At 39.2% G+C, this 22,537-nt stretch overlaps 1 protein-coding gene across 1 annotated transcript in view; it reads left to right on the top strand.

Moving 5' to 3' along the window:
- Window positions 1-22,537, top strand: part of CCBE1 (collagen and calcium binding EGF domains 1) — a 265,386-nt gene that overhangs the window by 201,779 nt on the left and 41,070 nt on the right. The window contains exon 3 of the mRNA XM_063076979.1: window positions 17,769-17,821. Coding sequence (XP_062933049.1) covers window positions 17,769-17,821 — 53 coding nt within the window. The remainder of the gene's footprint in view (window positions 1-17,768; window positions 17,822-22,537) is intronic.

Below are 22,537 nucleotides of genomic sequence, written 5' to 3'. Positions count from 1 at the left end.
AACTCTTTCTCAAGGTTACCAGTAAATAATTCACTAATGCCACAAAACACCTGGACATTCAACTGTTTTGACAGAATTTAAGTCTCAGTATAATATAGGCTGTATCTATAGGATAATAAAAACGTTTATATTTGAACCATCTGTGAGTAACTTCTGTTCATGAAACAGAAATTTGAGCTTTGGATAAAACATACAGCACTCATGGAAACCCCTACCTGTGATTGACATTCAAATTAAAAATAGGCTTTTATACTATTATTTCCAAAAATTGGGTCCTTTATATGTTACCAGGATAACTGGAAAAGAATATTTGGGTTGCAAAGAACAGAAATGCCACGTGAGTCTCGGGAATAAAGGGAGTTGTGATTAGGATACCCAGAGTTAGAGCTGCGGAGCTGTGGGACAAGGAGGCGGACCTAGGAGAGGCTCCTTCCTCGTCCCCCTTAGAATCTCTGCTGCTCAGTTTCCTTCCCTCAATCAGGGTGTCAGCTCTTTCTGGTCTCCCCAGACCTTTTTCTCAATTTCCAGAGCCTCAGCTGTGCTCCCATGGCTGACTGGCCTCATCAGTGGTATTTGGTATTTAGAGCCTTGGACCAGACTGTGAGATTGGTCCAACACATGGACTTGCCCTGGGAGACGGGGCTGGTCTGGCTGGGAGATGCCCCTCCCAGTCCTTTCAACGCTGAGTGGCCGGAGCATTGCGGCATAGTGCAAAGTCAGACCATCCAAACTACCCAGTTAGGAGGAACCACAGGCTGGACAGATTTCCTTAGAAAGGGCCTGTGAACCACAGGCATGTGACTGACCCTCTGGTTCAAGGGATACCTGGATAATTAGAGGTTCTAGATAATAAGGCACTGTGGTCTATCGCCATGCAACAACAAAAACCAAACAGTGCTGTGTCCCTAGGCCAAGATAACTAGCATCACTTCACGCTTTTCTGTGTGCCCTATCTCTCCCTCAGTGGCCTTATTCATCCTGTGAAATCCAAATCACACTCCACAAAGAATTCTCAGACCATGCCAAACTGGGCCTGCCTCATCCTTTGGTGATTTTTGATGGACTGAATGTTTTTTGATTTCTTAGGTATTTTATTATCTCTAACGGTCATGTTGTATTTGTATTTCCCCAACATACCTATCACTGGCTTGCCCAGTGTCATTTTTTTTTAGTTTATTTTTTGTTGATTCAATGTGAGTTAATGTACTGTTTGATCTTTAGGCATTCTGGTATTTCCCAGTGTTTCATCTGCCATAAACATTTATTAACTACCATAAACATTTATTTAATATATACTTTAACTTCTATATTGATGGAAGACAGGAAAAAATAACAGTAACTCCTACTGTTACTATTACCACTACCATTAAAACACTTTATTGGACATTCACTATATAATGGGTACTATAATAGGTATTTTATACATTTAATGTTCAAAATAATCCTAATGATGTACATACTGACATTCCATTTTGCAGGAGAAGAAACTAAGATGTAAGCTTGTGTATAACTTACATCAATTTAGGAAATGAAAATGGTGGAATCGGGTCCTAAACTCATGTCTGCCTGCCTTTAAACAGATGCTTATAACCACGATCCTGTGCAATGTCTCTGCATTTTGTTGTTAATGGTTTTGGCCAATTAGTCTTCTGAAATATAGAAACCTTTGTCATCATTCAGCAGGGATACAAAATGAATGACCTGGGACAGCTTCTTAGCCTAGAAACGGTAGCCAACTTGCCAAGCAGCCCCTGGAGTCTGGATCCAGCTGCACCACTAAGCAATTTTGGGCAGCTTGCCTGGACCGCCTGAGTGTCCCAATTCTGCATCACAAACCCTAGAGTGCACAGAATTTACTCCAGATCAAGCTGAATATTTTCAGTCCCTTGAGGCAGAAGATGGTAAAGGTGATTGATTTGTCATTATTTCCTGCAAGAAACATTAGTGGAGTTACACCATGGGCCAGGCACTATTCTGAGTCTGTCCATTGCACCTGCCAAGTCCTAATTCCTTCTACATCCTGTAATACAGAAAAGGAGAAAGGAAGGAAGAATGAGAGCCCACAGGAGACCAGAAAAGATGAAACAAAAGGGGAGAAAAATAAGAGAAGGAGAAGAGAAAGATTTTACCCTTATTTTTGTAAAAAGTGTCTTGGATAGGATCTTCCCAGGGAAAGAATTCTAGCTCACTTCTTCTCAGCAAAAATATATTGAGCATCTGTGATCTTTCAGAGACTGGGCTAAGCACTCAGGATAACTTAAGACTCAACCCCTGACCTCTAGGAGTTCATGGTCAATTAGAGGAGGCACATGGTGGGTGTGTGATGGTAGAAATGTGCATGTTCTCACATAATCTGTAGGATATTTTCTGGAGAGCCCAAAACAATAATTGTTGCCAGGGATCAGACTTATTACTCTACGGCACTATCTCTTAAAATTTGCAAAAAAGGAAAAAAATCCTGGTAAATGACATAAACTCTATAACAGACTCAATATTATTAAAGAGATGGCAGTAGCCCCTCCCTACCTAAGTAAATGATGCTTCAGCTATTAGGGAACCTAAGTTGTTTTAAAAGTGGATACACCCTATACCAGGAATATACTAGTCCTGAGCCTGGGAAATCCTTGGTAAGTTTAGCCATGAATTGACCAATGTGTGTTATACTCTCTGAGAAACCACCACTTGAGTAGATTTGTCTAGAGGTCATTGCCACCTGACAGCTGCAGGTACGGGGAGAGCCAGGGCTGCCACACTGCTCACCTGTCATAAAGAACTGCTGCACATCTAAAGGTGCACCAAAGGTTCTTACTACTATCCCATATGCTTGCAAAATATTTTCAAGTCACATCTCACTCATACCAATGTCTGAAATGATCAAGACTGATTTTTTTAAACAGTTCCTTCTAATTTGTTTTTTGGAGTTTTTTCCCTGAAAATTGAGGATATACTTTTTTTTTTTTTTAACTTTCTTTTTCTCTGAAAAAAAACCAACCCGTGAATGAAACACTTCATACTGTAATGAACAGTTTTGCATAAAAAGGATAATTAGTTGGAGCCAGAGAATTTTTGATTTGGACAGACCATAATGATCATCCAATCCAAGACCCCTTTTTTCCAGGGCAGGAAGGAGAGACTTGGAGTGGGAAAGTGATTTGCTCAGGCTCAGACAGCCAGTTTGTTGGCTTTCTTGGGTTCACTTCTCTGACTAGTCCTTTTCTCTTTTTCTCTCTGGTATCTTTACTGTGCCCAGTTCTTCCAGGAGGACATCCACCCTGGTCCTTCCCTCGGCCATGCCCTCCTGGGTGTTTTTATCCTCTGCTCAGCTCCACCTGCCCCTCGGAAGACCATCCCAAGTGCACCAACCCCCACCTCCCATTACACCCCATCCCCAGCCTTGCCCTTAAACTGCCTAGGGCCTGAATAATGTTAAAAAGTATGTTCAAACTGAATCTCGTACCTTCTAGCCATCACCAAATCTGTGCTCTGAAAATCTTTTGTATTTAGCTCTCTTTTGTTTTAACCCATATTAGTTAAAGGCAACATCATTTACCAGGTGGCCAAGCTGAAATAAATCTCTAGTCTTGGACTTTTCTGTTTTTCTTATTATCTGAATGCAGTTTGTTAGGAAGTCTTATAAATTCTGCCTCCAAAATTTCTTTAAAATCTGTTCTCATTTATCAGTTCCCACTACCCTGTTTTAGACCCTCTCAGTCTCTGGTCTGAGAAATTTTAGCAGCCATTTCAACCACCCATGGGCGTCCCCCACCCTCACCCCCTTCCTCTTGCAGTCTTTTCTTCCCAGCTTCTTCTCTAGTCATACGCTGTGGCTGTCGTGATTAAATATAACATGGTTAAATAAGATTCAGGTTTGGGAGACACGTCCTGAGGTTGTCCGAGGATATCCTTATCCAAGGATGGAGAAAATTATTGCCCAGAGGGAAGCTGAGATTGCAAGGCAGAGAAACTGTATTTGGGCCAAGCAGGGCTGGTAGTCAGTGAGGATGTATCTTCCTGGGACAGGGGCCACACCAGCAGGCTTCGTATTTCTCTGGCTTCTGAAATTGAGTCTATACTCTTTCACCTGTACTGAGAGAACATGTTGTCCTTCTGTTATGATGCTTTCAATGCTCTGTCTTGTGTTATCCCTGGTTGTGCATGTATATTTCTCCCATATTGGTTGTCTTCAAGGACAAAGTCAATTTTACTTGTCTCTTACCTCTGTAATACCCAGTTCAGGGAAGAGGTGACCTCTGGAGCCCAGCAGCCTGGGTTCATGTCCTAGCTCAGCCACTAATCTGAGCAAGTTACACTTTAGTGCTCTGTGCTTCAGTTTTCCCATCAGTCAGAAAAGGTTGTTGTGAGAATTAATCTATGAAAAATGCTTGGTTGGTATATAGTAAGCTCTCAGTTAAGTACTAATTGAATTAATTCAAATTTAATGTTTCCAGTTTTTGACTCATTTGAATTGAAAACTTTACTATTGGGTCATTATTTATAAGTTCAGAATTTAAAATGAAGATTCTTGCCCTCATCTATAAATGATTTGAAAGTAGAAATCCTACTTTGGGTGTAGTATGAATTTCTTCCTCCAGTGACTTAGACCTGAATTAATGTCGGTTGTATTTCATTTTCCTTAAGGATTTTATGCACGTGAGGAATGAGATATGTCACATCATAATTAAGCTAAGAAAGATGATCTCAGATTGGTTCCTGTCTTTTCAATGTCATTACAAGTGAAACTTTCTACTTTAAGACTTCCTCATTTAATTCCCAAGTGACTGAACTGTGGGCAAAAATTTGAATCAGCAAGTTGTGTTTACATATTCCTGAGATACTTCTGGAAATGCCTCATTTCCATGGTAAAGTGCAGGAAGAGGGCACTGAGCCCCAGTGAAACTCTGCCCACCCTGTGGTGGAAAGAAGGATCATAGCCCTGTTAAAGCAGAGTGTGCTTTAGCTTTGAATAATTTACAAGGGAGTTTCCAGACATTTACATTTTAAGGGTCAGCATTTTGTAAGACTCAAGGGTCCCATGCACAGTTATTTCTGGAGCAAAATAAAGGCCATGTCTTCCTTGGGGCCTTTTTGGTTTACTAACCTTGCATTTCAGTAGCCTTTCTCCCATGGATCAATTTCTTTCCATCATTTTGGCTTTGAATGTGTATTAGGCTACCATAACTAAAACCAAAAATAATAGCTTAAACAAGTGGAAGTTTTTTTAATCTCTTACACAAAACTGTGAGGTGACTGAGCAGTATCATGGACTCGGGTTCCTTGTGTGTTGACCCACCTTCACTAGGGTGTTGACCTCACGCTGTCCGTGATGGCTCACCACCACCAGGATCACATTCCCACTCGTGCGAAGGTGAAAAGGGGAAGGGAAGGGCATGTGCCTCTTCTGTTTAAGGACACGACCTGAAAGTTGTACCCATCACAACCACTCACATCCTGTTGCCTAATTCACAAGACCATTCCTGGTGGGATGAGAAGCTGGGAAATGTTGCCTTTGTTCTGGATGATTACCTACCCAGCTATAATTCGGGTTTCTGTTACTATAGACAAAAGAAAGAGCAGATACAGTAAAACAGTTCTCTCTTCCACTGAAGTGACCTGAAAATGTAGTTTCTGTGGGTCATGTGGAGCTTCTACTAGGGAAAATAATAGAAGGCTGTATTTAAAGACAGGTTTGTGGATTATTTGCCCTAGAGCTCTGGCTCCATCAAGAATGCTATTCTATTCCACCTTGGCAGTAAGAAATTAATTTTTTCTACTAGTTTTAAAATATAACATTTTCTCATTACAAAAGTAATACCTGATAATTACAGAAAACTTAGAAAATACAGGCAGGCAAAATGAAGGCAGTTAAGGTGCCCAGAGATTTAGGAGTCAGGAGCAGAGAGGTCAGAGTTGAAATTCAAAGAATAGATCCACCCTCTGAGAAAGAGAAGAGTAAGAAAGCAATGACTGAGCTGCAGAGAAAATCCAGAGTGGGAGGATGAGGTGGCAAAGGAGTAGTCAAGAACTTTCAGGAATGCTTGGCAGCCATCATGGCTGACTTTTGTTACATTGGTCAGTTTATCACGTATAATGCAATGCTTGGAGAAAGGATTTGCTTGACATATGTTATTGTCGCATTATTAATCACCATTCAGGTTTCCTAGAATGCTCAGAGAGTTAAGAATAGAATCAAAATAAACAGACAAAATAAATAGAACTTTGCGTTTGGGGTCCCACAGTGTTACTGCATACATTGGGCTATATTCCTGCCAAGGAATAGTCACTTTTCCATGCACTGTCCATGGACAATGACCCACAGGGTAAAACAGGACTCATAACTGTCAGTGCTTCCAATAATTGGCAACCATGAAAATAAATGAGAACAGAGGTTTGTTGCTTTAAACATGCTGTATTAGTCCATTTCTGTTGCTTATAACAAAATGCCTAGAACTGGGTAATTTGTAAGAAAATGAAATTTATTGCTTATGGTTTTGGAGGCTGGGAAGTCCAAAGTCCAGGGAACACATCTGGTGAAGGCCTTCCTTGGTGGTGGCTTCAATGACACAGGGTACCTACACATGGCAGAGAATGGGGGGTAGGGAGAGGGGGGAGAGAGAGAGAGAGAGAGACTCTCACATGCTGTCTTTTTAAAGCCTTCAGGACCATGCACATGAACTGGGACATGTCCTTTACAATCCAATCACCTCCCCAAGGTGCCACCTTTCAATCATCACAATAGGATTTCCCACTTTCTCAATGCTGTCACAGTGAGAGCCAAGTTTCCAGTACCTGGAACTTTGAGGGACACAATTTAAGCTTCAGTGAGTTTGGGGAGGACATTCAACCCACAGCAATGTCTCGCAAATGAGGAAACTGTTCTCTATTAAAATCCCTTATAAAGCAAACCTCTATTAAACCAGTTATTTGCAGTGAAAAAAGTAAGAATGAACCTTCTACTAAATGATACTGTCATTTCCTAAAGCAATTTCTTAATGATTACTCTATATTGGTTCCAGGTGACCTGGTCAAAAGCAGTTCTGTTGAAACCTAGTTGGTCACAGTAATGACTTTGTTCAAAATGACTGCAAAATGGTGCAACCTTTGTGGAAAATGGTATGGAGGTTCCTCAAACCATTACAGATAGATCTGCCATATGACCCAGCTATTCCGCTGCTGGGAATATACCCAGAGGAATGGAAATCATCATGCCAAAAGTATACCTCCTCTCCAATGTTTATTGCAGCACTATTTACAATAGCTAAGAGTTGGAACCAGCCCAAATGTCCATCATCAGATGAGTGAGTAAGGAAAATGTGGTACATCTACACAATGGAATACTACTCTACTGTTAAAAAGAATGAAATACTACCCTTTGCAACAACATGGATGGACTTAGAGAAAATTATATTAAGTGAAACAAGTCAGGCACAGAAAGAAAGACCACATGTTCTCACTTATTTGTGGGAGCTAAAAATAAACATACAAACAAATAAATGGTGGGGGGGGAGAAGACACAACAATCACAACAATTCTTGAACTTGTTAAGATAAGTGAACAGATATGATGTAGTTGGGGGGAGGGAAGAGAGGGAGGGGGAAAAGAAGAATGTAATGAAAATCAACTACAATGTATATTGAGAAGTTAAAATAAAAACAAACAAAAAAAACAAAAATGTAAATCCTTAGTTTCTGGTTTTTAAAGTAAATCATGATCGGTATCTTTATGCAGGTATGCTCAAACGTGCTTTCATGAACATTATTCCTTAACTGATTTTCAAAACCAGAAGTTTCTGAAGCCACTGCCAAGTCTGACATTAGAAATGTGCCAAAAGAGTCTAAAAAGTAATGTTCCTTTCATTTTTTTATCCTCTTTATTTTCTGTTATTACAAAATCAATTCATATTCATTACAGAAAAACCAGAAAACACATTTAAAAGAACATAAGAAACATCTTTTACCTCACTTACATAAAGAGAACCATTTGTCAAAAGCTTGGTGAATACCCAATCTAATCTTTATTTTTTTAAATGTATCAATAAATATCTCACTACCTATGTATATATAAGTGTATATACATAGATACAATTTTATTGTATTTTGTTTTTTGCAAAGAGAATTCAAACCTACCTTTTTCAATTGATTATTTTTTTGTCATACAGTTCAGAAATGATTGACTTCTCATCTGAATCAGGAAGAAGGGAAAAGGCAGCCAGCAAACAGGATAATGATGACTGATGAGGTAGAAACTCACCTGGGGAGGTCAGGAGGGAGTGAGGAATGGGTAAGAAGAGAGCTGGGTGTAGAGCATCAATGTAGATGTAAAGAGGAAGTTAATCAATCCAAGGTTCTTGTCTCCACAACCCCTCTGGTCTCTGGATATCTGTCTGGACCTTGATCCTGTGAGTCTGAAGACCTTGACTGATACACTGGGGAGATAAGGAGGGGCTGTCATAAACATGTGATGGTGACCCCCTTGCAGGGTGAGCTGTTGGCATCTCCTGTGCGTTCCCAGGCGAGCTTTCAGTGAACAGTCGGAGATGTGATCATATGCATTTAATCATTGAGGTGAATATGGCATTGATCCTAGGGAGGTGAAGTGCTTCGGTAGCCTGAGAGGATTTCACTTCCCCTGCTAGCTGATCAGGTCATCTTTAAGCAACAGTGAATCTGGAAACACACACGACCGTGATGCCCGTCCCCATGTTACCATCAGTGAGTACTGGCTTCTTCCCACTCAGAGGCAGGCCTGATGGGAGTCAGACTGTGGAGGGGCTGCTTGCTTTCAGACCCCCTGCCCTGCGGCACTCAGTGTCCCTGAGATGGGCTCAGTGTGGGGGATGCAGCAGGAAAAATAGATTCCTTTCACATTATCTGTTGGACTTAATGTATGCCAGTACTGCCTAAGCTCTTTGTGCATTTTAGCTCATTTAACCCTCACCCAGGCCTGTGGGGTGGGTACTAGCACTATCCCATTTTACAGATGCAGAAATTGAGTTAGAGGGACTTTATGTTAAAGATCCAAAGCTAAAGTGGCAGAGCCTGGATTCAAACCAGGGAAGTACATATCCAAGGCCCAGGGCCCCACCCTACAGCTGTTCTGTCTTTTGAGTACGTATATGATATACATTTGTTGAATGAAAAAGTCATCACTTGCAGCCTTGTTGGAATGTATACCTTCTGGATGTTACCTTAGCCCTATCTAAGAATAACCCTTCCACACATACTTTTTAATTTTTTTTTTTTTTCCTGTAATCCAAATAGCTAAAACCTGGGTGATACTATGACCAGGACTTTAATGATTAGGGAAAAGACAAGACTTCACCCGTATTGCCCCTTCATTTGATAGCTGTGTATGTGTGGCAAAATATACATATAAAAATGTACCATTGTAACCTTTTTTAGGTGTAAAATTTGGTGGCACTAAGTACATTAACATTGTCCTGCACCCATCACCACCACCCATCTCCAGAACGTTTTCATCTTCCCATACTGAAACTCTGTCCCATTAAACAGTAATGCCCTATTCCTCTCTCCCTGCAATTCCTGGCAACTCCCTTTCTGCTTTTTGTCTCTACAAATTTGACTGCTCTAGATACCTCATATAAGGGAAACCATGCAGTATTTGTCCTTTTGTGCCTGGCTTATTTCACTTAGCATAATGTTTTCAGGGTTTATCCATATTGTAACACGTGTCAGAAGTTCCTTCCTTTTTAAGGCTGAACTATATTCTATTGTATGTATTTCCCACGTGTTGTTTGTCCATTCATCCATCGATGGACATTTGGGTTATTTCCACCTTTTGGCTATTGTGAACAATGCTGCTATGAACATTGGTGTACAAATATCTGTTCGCATCCCTGCTTTGAATTCTTTTGAGTATATAACCAGTAGGGGGGGTCACCAGATCATGTGGTTAGTCTAATTTTTTAAGGAACCTCCATATTGTTTTCCTCATTTGATACTGACCATTAGCAATTGTGCATATACTACCAAGTTACACCTCATGTGTTCCTTACAATTCTCTTGATATTGTCACCGAGATTTGGTAATAACAAGCTTACATGTAGATAAATAAATAGGGAGGTTTTGGGGTTTTGCTTTGGTTTTAGTTTACTCTTAATGATTGCTGTAGTAACAGGCTACTACTACATTTGCCCTGGAGGAGTGCTCTTTCTGGTTAAAAGGCTGGGACCAAACATGCCCATATGGGAGGTGAGTCATTTTATTCAGTTCTGTACTTGGGGCATCCAGTATGGAAGGAATTTTCGTAGCTCACAGGAAGTCAGGCGAAGCTCATGAAAGATGTTGGCAAGGTAAAAGGGTTAAAGGAAGAGACGAGAGAGTCCTTACTCTAAGAGCTTTACAGAGAAATTCAGGACCACTTTTAAGCCTGCAGCCCTTTAAAAGCAGCCCTGAAGCAACTCTCTCCTCGAGCATGTCACAGTGCGGTTGGAATGATGAAAATAAACAATACAAATCGGGGTTTCCAGTTTTTAAGTTTCATGTTTTCATTTAGGACTGAGTAATTGAAGATGGGAGGAAACCACCATCTAGTTTACCTGTGGAAACCATCACCAGGAAGGGTTCATTGTTTTGGAATGAAATGTTACATTGAAGAGGTTCGTTAAAAACATTTGGAAACTCTGTCTGCTTGGACAGGATTGTCAGCTGGTAAACAGGATCCACTCAGTTCTCTGGCTTGGTGTCTCCTAGTCTTGAACTTCTTGAGTACAATTTTCTTAAAGAATATACCTTTCTTCTCTTGCAGTGGCAGGCAGAGGGTGTTAGGCTCACTGCTTGGAATTGGGGAGGAAACTGGAAAGCTAGCTTTTCTCCAGACTTTCAGACCATCTTGCTGTCTTCTGCTTCCTCTTTCTTTAGTAGCCAGTACCTCCAATCTCTAAACCTTGCTGAGGTTCTGCAGGGTGAGTCACCTTGCTTCTCCATGGTAACTTCCTCTGGAAATGCCTAGGTTTGAAATTACACCACTCTGCAAAATCACTCCTGTTCTTCCATCCACTTGCCATGTTTATTTATTGTGGCTCAGGCTTAGAAAAGTCTCCTAAATCCATGGAGTGTGAGGTTTGCGTGTTTATTTCTTGTTCTCATTATGTGGGGTTAACTTCTGAAAGAAGAAAGGGATAAAATATTACTTTTCCATCATCTTAAAATCAAAGGTTTCTCCCCCTCCCTTCTCTTCACACCTCATTTTGGTTTTTGGAGACTAGATATGTCAGCCATTGAGTAAGAAGCAAAAGAAAGAAAAAGATGATTTATAAGATCAAAGCAGCTGGGAAGAGTTGCTTTTGTTGTGTTCAAAAAGCTGTAGTTAGAACAGTATTCTGACCTCAAACAGGCCCTGTGCTAGGCCCCTTTATTATATTATCTGTAATCCTTGCAATAATCCCATAAGGCAAATATGATTAATTCATGTTTTATCCATGAGGAATTCAGAGCTCAGCAAGTTTAAGAAGCGAGCCCAAGGTCACATCCCTAGCTCTTTAAATGTCAGAGCACAAATTGTAAACCAGATTTGCTTGACCCCAGAGCCAGTGCTCTTCTCTACTATACATAGCTTGACACCAAAAACTCTAAAATACTCTCAAAAATGCAGTTCTCGCTCTCCATTTTTAAAAAATTCTGATATATCTTGTGTATGAATAGGCATCTATGCAAGGGAAACCCAAAATAAATTTTAGGAAAATGTATTCTTTCATTGCAGCAAGAGTTTAAATATTTGCCTGGTAACTCACTTGACCTTTCAAGATCCCTTCTAGTCCTTTAAATCTGTAGTCAGCTTTTTAAAAAAGTCTTTTCCAGACTCTAATATATGATCAGCAGACAGTCTGATGATGCTATCTGTTGTCTTCATTTACCTGATTTTGTTTTTCCTTCCAAAAGCTCTCACACACACCTGGCTGGTGGGATGTATTAATGGCTGTACCATTTTTATGTATGATTGTTTACGTGTGATAATATTCAAGGGCACCAAGGGGAAAGAAACCTCCACAGACTTTCTTGATTACCAGATGTCACCCTTTCTGTGTAACAACCAGCTAATCACTACTTCCCTTACAAAGAAATGAGAAAAGTATTTGCATTTGGAAAACCAAGCTTCAACACGTGAAGCGTATTAAGAATGACTGCCTCCCCAGAATTCACGTGAGCTTTCCCCATTTTGGTTTGTTTTTCTTGAAGATAAAAACTGCACAGCAGTGTTTGTAGTTAGGTCTAACAAGTGTCCATGCTTGCAAAATAAGATTCCACTTTGGCAGTCTGTTTCATTATACATAAATTATGTTGTAAGTAATCTTTGAAATGGTATAACATGTGCAGCCAGTGTTTATTTTTTTTATACTTTGGAATATTTCATTATTTATTTTAAATGGTGCTTTATGATGGATGGGTGTTCAATATGCAAAATAATGATGTGTTCCCAGGAACTCTGGGGAAGACAGAGGATGCATTGGAATCTCAGAACTCCTTCCCTTGAGTGGAGAGCTAGGGTTCACTAGGCAATTAAAAAAAAACCCATAGGGAAAGTGAATTCTTAGCTAAGCAGGTTTAAATGATGTATGCCCCTTCTGAAACTCAGCCCTTTGAAAGCATATCAAATCATTTCGTTATCATTTAATTTCACACAAAGGCAAATAACAGGCTGCTTCTAGCTTCACTGCATGGACATTCTCTAGCTTTTGAAATGCCCAGAAAGGTCACATTGCCCAAATTTAATGTTTTGAATGTGGAAAGAGATTGTAAGGATCATATTCATTTGTATGGACTTTAAAATGCCACCGAATATCTCAGAGGCTACTATACCTTAAATGCAATATTCAAATAGAAACTGACAGATAGAACCATATGTTTAAATGTGATGTTAGGCTTGAGTATCAGAAACACATGTTTTTTCCCTCTATCTGACTTTCTCATGAATCATCTAATATTCACTCTCCTTCCTCTTACAGCTTTCCTGTAAGACAGATTCAAGTAATACAGTAAATAATAACCATAAAATTTTAACGAATACTCTATTAAACCAGTTTTCTTTTGGGTTGTTCTTTGGCTTAAACTATGGAAAACTAGGCAGAGTTTAATTTTCATGGAATGTAAAGGTAGATCCTCTACCTCTGTTACAAATCATCGCATTATCATAAATTTATACCCCCATGGGCTTCTCTTGGCATATAAAATTGTAATTTAGTTAGAGATGTTGGGAAATTGCCTAATGAGAAAATTCGACATTGTCACACATCATTCATATCAGTAAATTTGATGAATAGATGGGTGGATGGATAGATAGGTTATTTCCTTCTAATGTAAAATATGCTGAAGAAGGATTCAGATTAATCTATATTGAGAGAAGAAGTACAGGCAGGCACATGTGCGGACTGTGGAGGAGGGAACCTTAGCTATTTCACTCAAGTCTGGTTTAGGAGCATACTAAATGCCGCTATTTTGTAATGAAAGCCCACCTAGTGCTTTTGAAGTAAGGTGTATATCACAGCTGGGCTGCATGTAAGAAATGTCACAGAGAGAAGAATGAAGTGGCATTACTTTACATAATTTGGCTTCAGAGTTTTCTCTATCAAATGTGACTTTTATAAATTGTATGAATTTTTAATAAATTTTACATCAAATTTATAAATTATGGATTTAATAAAGTTTTCATAAATTTTATGTTTAGGAAGAGATTTCTTAAGTTTCTCTAAATGGTAATCCATCTGGCAGACCAGTCCACACAAATTGATTGGACCAATAATATAGTTAGATTATACTAATTTGCAAAAGTAGAGAATAATGCTTTTAAATTGTTTTTTATTAAAATGTGATAGAGAAGGTAAATTTAAGTGTATCAAAATTCTTCTTAGAAAGACAGAAGGTCTTATCTAACTGGTTGAGGGTTCTGACCATGTGACAAAGTTGGAAACTTGCTTTAGGACAAAGATGATGCCTCATTTCCTAAATCTGTGGTTTGTGCCCCTTTCTCTACTACAACAAAGAAATGGCATGTTCACACAGGTGGTGTGGTAGGCCACCGCAGGTGATATGCAATTACCCGCTGTTAGACTGTATTTGATTTCTTTCTGTTCTACCTAGGCAGTTTGTCCAAACACAAATGAGGGAGGGTGACATTGCAATAGGAATGACCTTGAATCTGATTTCTCTTACAAAGAAATAGTTCTTTAAAATGCTAGTTGAATCATTACAGTCAACTCAAAATATATTTGGGGTATATTCTTGAGATTTGCAGATTCACTGAACCCTGGTTAAATCTCAGCCTCTGATGTATGGTGTTGGAAGTGGTAAAGGAAAGCTTATAGGGAATCCAGCTAGAGAGTAGGGAAGGTTTAGCAGGAGGCATGGAAAGAAAGAAGGAATGTTTGCTCCAGTGGAAATGTCGGTGCCGTGCGAGTGTCGGTGTTGTACTATTTTACATCAAAGGAATGTTTCCTCCAGTGGAAATGTTGGCATTATACCATTGTAGAAACTTTGTGACCATATAGGTCCATTTACCCTCTACCATTTTTTTTCTACAGTTGTCATATTTATTGCCTCTATATGCATTATAAACCTTGCAAGACAATGTTATAACGTTTGCTTTAAAAAAAAATTAAGAGGGAAAAAAAAGTCTTTTACATGTACCCAGATGTTTACCATTTATGATGCTCTTCATTCCTTCCTAAAGGCCCAATTTTCCCTGGTATCATTTCCCTTTTGGTCTGAAGAACTTTTTTCAGCATGTCTTATAGTGCAGGTCTACTGGCAATGAAGTTTTTATTTTATCTGAGATATCTCTATTTTACTTACATTCTGGAATGATATCTTCACCGCATATGGAATTCTGGGTTGATAGGTTTGTTTTCTCAATACTCACAGGATGTCATACAACTGTCTTCTGGTTACCACAGTAATGGTCTTTAAAATCATCCTTTTCCTGTGTATAATGTGTAATTTTTCTCTGCTTTCAAGATTTTAGCCTTAGTTTTTAGCAATGTGATTGTGATTATCTCTAGGCATTGTGTGTGTACAAGGTTACTTCAAAAAGTTCATAGAAGGATTTGCATTATCTTTTAATTCATTTTTCCACAAGCTTTTTGAAGTACCTTGTGTATTTAACCTGTTTGGAGTTTGCTAAACTTCTTTAACTTGTAAATTTATGCCTTTCACTCAATTTGGGGAGTCTGTTCTATTCACTCTATCCTCTCCTCTCCTTCTGGAACTTGAAATACCATACATGAGACTTTTGATATTGGCCCACAAGTCCCCGAGTCTTTGCTAATTTTTTGAATTTATTTTTTTCATTATACATGTTAATGGGGTACAGTTTATTGTTTCAATACATGCATACATTATATAATGATCTAATCAGAATGGTTAGCATATCTTTCACCTAAACATATATCATTTCTCTGTGGTTATAACATTCAAGATCCTCTTTTCTGCCTATCTTGAAATTTACAATACAGTATTATTAGCTGTTGTCACCCCAGGGCACGAGCACTTATTCTTCCTGTCTAACTCTAGCTTTGTTACTTTGTCCTGGCCTGCCAAACCTTCCCCGCCCTTCTCCCCCACCTCCTTTCCTGCTTCTGATAACCACCCTTCTACTCTCTGTTTCTCTTTTTTTCTCTTTTAAATTTAGTTTTCTTAACTGACCCATGATTATTGTATATATTATAGAGTACAATATTATATTAGGTTACATTCATACTGTGTGCAAAGATCATATCAGGGCACTCAGCATATCCATCACCTCAAACATCTGTCATCTCTTTGTGTTGGGAACATTCAACATCACCTTGACTAGCTATTCGAAGATACACAGTACTTTGTTAACTATAGTCTCCCTATATTACTGTAGAGCCCTAGATCCCATTCTTCTTATCTCTCTAACATATTGTATCCACTGACCACCCTGTCCCCATCCCTCCTTCCCCCTCCCTCCACCAGTCTCTAGTAACCATTATTCTACTCTCTGTTTCTATGAGATCCACTTTTTCACCTTCCACATATGAGTGAGAATGTGATATTTCTCTGTACCTGGCTTATTTCATTTAACATAGTTTTCTCCAAGTTCATCTATGTTGCTGTAAATGGCAGAATTTCATTCTTTTTTGTGGCTGAGTTTTTCTTTCTCTTCTATAGATCAGATAATTTCCATTTATATATCTTCCAATTCACTAATTCTTTCCTGCATCATCTCTCCATTCTCCTGTTAAACACATGCACTGGGTTGTTTTTTTTGTTTGTTTGTTTTTTGTTTTAGTTTCAGGTATATTTTTCAGTTATAGAATTTCCATTTTGTTCTTTTAATAGTTTCTATTTCTCTGCTGAGATTTTTCTAGTTTTGGGGGGTTTTGTTTTATTCAGTACAAGTGTATTTTCCTTCATGTCATTGAGCATAGTTAAATAACTAAAGTCTGACAATTCCATCATGTGGGTTATCTTGTAGTTTGCACCACTGATTTTGTCTTCTTCCTCAGGAATGGGTCACATCTGTGCAAGGTATGTCATGAAGACCCTGCATCTTGTATTCATTTGGAGGCTATGGATATTTTTCTTCTAGCAGGCAATTAACTTGGTTAGACTAAAAGTAACACTCTGGCCTGTGGTAGGTGGCAGCTCTAGTCCTTATCCAGCCCCTTCTGTCTTTAGCCACGTGCTGTGGGTCTGCTCCTCCACACATAAGTTAGGGTCAGCCAGAGACTTGGGCAGAGTTTAGACATAGAATTTGGGGCTCTCCTTCTTTGGTACTCTCCAGGATTCCCCCTTAATTTTTTACGGTTTGAGTTGCCCAGGCTTTGTCCTCTGATCAGACCAAAAAATACCGCTGGTTTTCTGTCAGTATTTCAGCTTCCCATACCACATGGTCACTGTGATCTTCTCTCAGGCCAAAGTCCTAAAAGCAGGAAACTTAGCCTGTGTTGGTCCCTTGCTTAAAATTTCATCTATTCTACCAAATCTGCCTGCTTTTATTCACTCCGCAGTCTTCAAGCAGCTGTTTTCTTCTATTTTGTCCATATTTTATCATCTGCAGGAGGTTTGGTCTGTCCGGAGCTTACACCTCCACACCGCAGGTATAATCTCTGCAGTGGAGATTTGAATTTTGAACTTACGATTCCATTTCTTTACCCTAGGTAGAGATGTAAGTCTTGAATATTTATGTTACAAATTGCCTGTTTGCTGTTTTTTAAATTCAGATATTTTAGGTAACTTTCAGTTCCTATATGGTACAGGTGTTAAAAATAAAAATCACTTGAATGGGAATCAGAATGCTTGGGTTCCAGTCCCAGTCTTGATGATAATTAGCTACCTCATTGTTGTTATAATTAGTAATTATTATGTTATAATTAGCCAATTATAATTAATATTTATTATAATTAGCAGTCATGTGATTCTTTGGTCTGTAGAATGAGGGGGCTAGCCAGCCATAAAGGTGCTTTACCTATTTATATCCTAAAAACCTTTAATTATTTGATATAAGTATCAGAAAGTCTCAGAGTCAACTAATTCACTTTATAGGATTCAAAGGGGTGATCTAATATACTATGTTGCAGAAAGGATATCTTTGTATTAGAAGATTTGGTCATGTAATATTGATAGTATTTTTCCTTTTAATCTCAGATTGCCTTAAAAGTACTCTGTCCCTACTTTGCTTTATGCCTCAGAATTTTGGGGGGCACAAGTTATTTCATTCAAAAATAATAACTGAAAATTTTATTTTTAATCTAACATCACATTTAAAATGATTTTTGTTTGTTTATCTCTTAGGAAAAAGTGCTGCAAAGGGTATAAATTTGTTCTTGGACAATGTATCCCTGAAGGTATGTAGTACAAAAATGATATCATTTCACTTTGTTCACGGCTAATCATTAGAAGTCTATAAAATCTATAAAGTTCAGATGTACAGGATACAAGGAATATAGGCGCGTTTTCTGTGTCTGATTATCTGTGTACATGTGTATAATTCTATTTTTTTGGCATTAAATTCTTCTAATGCTGATTTGGTTATATGTAGTATGCTCTGTCTAAATTGTTAATGATGTGTATACACACATTACGTCATTCTTACATTTCATGTTTTATGTAATAGACTAATTCCCTAATGGTATTTCATAAACAATTACAACAAAACCCTCCTCCCTAACGTCTCTGCCTGCTTTGAATGTGCTAAACTTTAAGCTTCTTCACATGACCATCAGCAAACAATAACTGAATGCTCAGCTCATCACTGAAGATAGAGAAATGTCAGACATGGAGCCCTTGAGGTGCATACATTCAAATTGAGGAGACAGGACGTGGATCGTATGGAATCAAATAGACATGGATTTTAATCATGCTTCTCATCCTACTAGCTATGACCTTGGGCAAGTTACTTTCTAAACCTTAGTTTTTACAGGCAAGTATTAGTTATTTGGGTCATGTGGTTGGTTTAATAATTTTGCCACATGTAAAGTACTCGCACCAGAGGCTGGTTTTTATGAAGTGCTTGATAAATGGTAACTGCTGTTGATGTCTCTGATAACTACAGTATGTACAAGAGAGACGTTCAATGCAGCAAGTGTTCAGAGAGGACACAGAGTGTGGAAGACCAGGGCAGTGATAGGTAGTCTCAGAAAGGAGGGGAGACTTGAGCTATGTCATTAAGGAAGGCTGCCCAGGACTTAGAGCAGAATGAAAAAGCATGCTGCAAAGTATTACACTGACACAGGAAGTGCTAAGGACTGTTTGAAGATCTTTGGATTAGTTTGCCCAGGGCTGGGGAGGGGATGGGAGAGAGATGGGTAGAAAATGTGAAATAGTTTTTTTCACTTTTGCCGAAGAAGCCAGGCTTCTGTAGAGGGTCCAGAGCCCAGCCAAGCTAACTCTGTTGCATTATCTCCTAGAGCTCAACTTCTTTATCAGTTACCAATAGATGACCCACTCCTGTTTGTTGCTCTTTTTAGAGGAAGGATGGGAGAGTTCATTAAACCATAGCTGTGACCTTTGAGAAAGCTGTCATAGGAAGGCTGGTTAGGAATTCACTGCACATGCGATGGTTGATGTGGCCTTGGGTCTCTCTAAGCTGAATTCCCTTCTGCCAGCCTTCCTTTGGTTAAAGCATGGTAGAAAAAAACCACAAAAGTCAAAATAATTGCATTCTTTTATAGGCCAGCTCTTCTCAGTCACCAGCTGTGTCCTTTATATTGCAGTTTGGCAGGAACCAAAGAAAATTAAGCTTAGGCCAATCAATTTAAGATCCTAATGAAAGACTTTGCCCAACCTTATTAAAAATACATTACATGGATACCACATACTTAGAGTTTCTTTACATGTTAGGTATTGTAATTTCAAATGTCCAGACCTAGAACCAGTCTCCCTCACCCAAAGTGAGACTACAGCACCTATGATTAATGGCACCTGGAACTGAATCTTTCCAGGAAAACTGGTCTCGAATGCTGAAAGTTGCTTTTCACTAGAACACTTTTTAAAGTTGATTTGTTCTAATCTGTGAGAATAAGTCAGTGATTGTTTATTTGTTTCTTTCTTTTACTAAAGTATCTTTACTCATAAAGTTTTCTATCACCCAAGAATGCAAAGTACAAATGTAAGATATCAGAAAAGAGTGTATATCAGGGTTCTCCAGAGAAATAGAACCAGTAGAGGGTTTGTGTGTATAAGTGTAGAGAGAGACTGAGATTTATTTTCAGGAATTGGCTCAAGAGATTGTGGAGGTGCAAGCCTAAATCCTTCAGGGTTGGCCAGCAAGCTGGAGACCTGGGGCAGAGTTGCAGTCTGAGTCTGCAGATAGTCTGATAGAGTACTGGCGGCAGTACCTCTTCATCAGGGAGGTCAGTCTTTTTTTGATTAACATCTTCAGCTGATTGGATGAGGCCCACCCACATTACAGAGGGTAATCTGCTTTACTCAAAGTCTACTGATTTAAATGTTAATCCCATCTGAAAAAAAATACCTTCACAGGAACATCTGGAATAACGTTTGACCAAATATATGGGTACTGTAGCCTAGCCAAGTTCACACATAAAATTAATCATCACAAATTTACCCCTTTGTCAACTCAATACCCATACACATCTCCTTAAGTCATACTTAATGTCCACATAAAGTCAGTAACAAACTCATATTTCCACCTAACCTGATACAACTGTCCTGTGTAAAAATGCACTAATCCTTTTCCCAGAAGAGGATGCAGAATCCTTAGGTATTATTCACTCTTCTCCTTGATATGCTATAATTAAAATACTGTAATGTAAAATTGATGATAGTTAAATATTATAAAGTCAGTACATTTTATGATACATGATAAAGGGATAAGAGGGAAGAAAACCAAGGTATTTGCACACATACACACAAACATAATCATAAGAAAATAGAGAAGAAATAAATACTCATGACAATTACAGGCCTTGTTTCTGTAACAGGTGATGTGGTCATAGCTGGTATTCATAACTGCCTTTTCCTACTACCCGTTCCTTATTCCTTTGCTTTCAGCAAGCACCTCTCCTGCTCATGGTTCTTTCTTTACCTGGTGAGGTCACCCAATCCTTCATTCCTGAAGGGCCTGAGACCAATTTAGTCCTGCCTAAACTGGGTTATTGAAGTTTTCAATTAACTATAATCACAAGGCATAGTAATATTAAGAGACAACCTAGGGTGTTTCTTGTATCCCAGACATGCTCTGCCTTAGAAAAATTTCCCCTTTGGTTATTAGAATCCATCACCGCAGTCAGCGCAGTAACTCCTTGCTTTGCCTTTTGATTCGGAGGCATGAGGAGCCCAAAGTGGTTGGGTGGCAGCCTTAACTTCCAGTTCAGTGGAATCACTGTCTCCTGGTAGAAGCATGCCTCCTTTGGAACTAAGACCTCTAGCCACCAGAGCGTAAAGTTGCAGGAACAAGAAGCACAAATTCTGCTAGTAGATCCTTAGGAGTAATAGTAGTGCCACTCCCATTTCTACCCCTTGATTCCTGGACCTGTTGATCCTTGTTATGGAAGAAACCACACCATACGTCTGATACTGATTCAGAGCACATACACCTTTTTGGGGAACCTGCCCCAGACCAAATATCTGGCTACTATGGCCTAGCCAAGTTGATGTATAAAATTAACCATCCCAGGTGGCAAAAAAAAAAGACTAGTGTTTCTAAACAAATATGCTAACTAATGAGTGGAAGCTACAATTTTTAAGTGCTGCTGACTCATATGCATAGCTCTAAGTCAGGGATCAGTGAACTACAGCCTGCAGGCCAAGTGTGGCCCACTGCCCAATTCTATAAATGAAGTTTTACTGGAACACAGCCAGACCCATTCAGTTGAGTATTGCCTATGGCTTCTTTTGCCTTGTAGCAGTGGAGTTGAGTAGTTGCAACAGAGGCCTGCAAAGCCAAAATATTATCTGGCTCCTTTACAGAAAAAGTTTGCTGATTTCTGCTATACGTGGTATCTTGATTGGCCAGGTGATAGGATGACCTGATTTGTTCAGCTCAACAATTATTAATTGAGCATAAACTGTGGGAAGGGAGTAGTGCTGGTTACTCCAAGGGACACTGTCTCCGCCCCGTAGCAAAACAGTTATAGGAACTATCAGCAAAAGAAGCAGAAGATCAGGGAAAGCTTTTACTGAGTGCCAGGCACAGTGCTTCATGCGTTATCCAATTTAATCTTTATAAAAGCATCACGAAGTGGGCATTATTGTTATCCTTATTTTACAGGTGAGGAAACTGAGGCTTTGAGAAACTAAGAGCACAGAGACAGTGGCAGAGTCGGTAAGGTTGGCTCCAGGACCTGTGGTCTGCACCATAAAGCTGTATGCCTCTTGGAATAGGGTAGGCACAGAGTAGGCATTCAGTAAATATGACAGAGCACATGAGTAAAAGAGGCACAGACTCCTGAATGATGAGATAGACAAACTAAACCCTGTTGAGATCAAGGAAAGCTTCTTGAAGGAATGGCATTTACATTGGCACTTGTAAATCTAGATAGGATATCAACAATTATAAAACACTTTATAAAACACAATTATAAAAGGTAACAAGGCATGGATGTGAAAAAGGATGAAGGAAAAGAGAGTTTAGTCTTGCCACAGGCTAAGGAGCTCATAGATGAATCTTACGGTTGGAAAATTCTCAAAGGATATAATGTCAGACCCCAAATGAAATAGTTTAATGTTGACTAATATAGAGTTTAAAGGTTTTTTGAGCAAGGGGGTGACATACACAGCACTGTGCTTTAGGAAGGTTAGCCTGGCAGCATGATAGATGGATTTAAGGGGGGGAATCTTGGGATGAAGATCCTCTTTACGGGAGAGGCTCTGAAGATCTGCGTTAGAATGGTGCCACTGATAGGGTCTGGAAACAAGCATCAAAAATAAAGGGTTGGATAAATTCCTTAACCTTCCTTCTGAAACACCACAGACGGGGGGAAAAAGACATAAACCCACAAAGACAAAGAATGGAAGAGGAGATAACAACAAAATTTTGGAAGCTGGAGGACAGGGAGGTGGCAAATAGCTTAGCAAGATGAGAAAGGTGAATCTTTAGC

This window comes from Cynocephalus volans, chromosome 13, assembly GCF_027409185.1.
Source record: "Cynocephalus volans isolate mCynVol1 chromosome 13, mCynVol1.pri, whole genome shotgun sequence".
In the NCBI taxonomy this organism is placed as follows: Eukaryota; Metazoa; Chordata; class Mammalia; order Dermoptera; family Cynocephalidae; genus Cynocephalus; species Cynocephalus volans.
The sequence above is the reverse complement of the archived record's forward strand: the minus strand, read 5'-3'. Positions and strand labels throughout refer to the sequence as shown.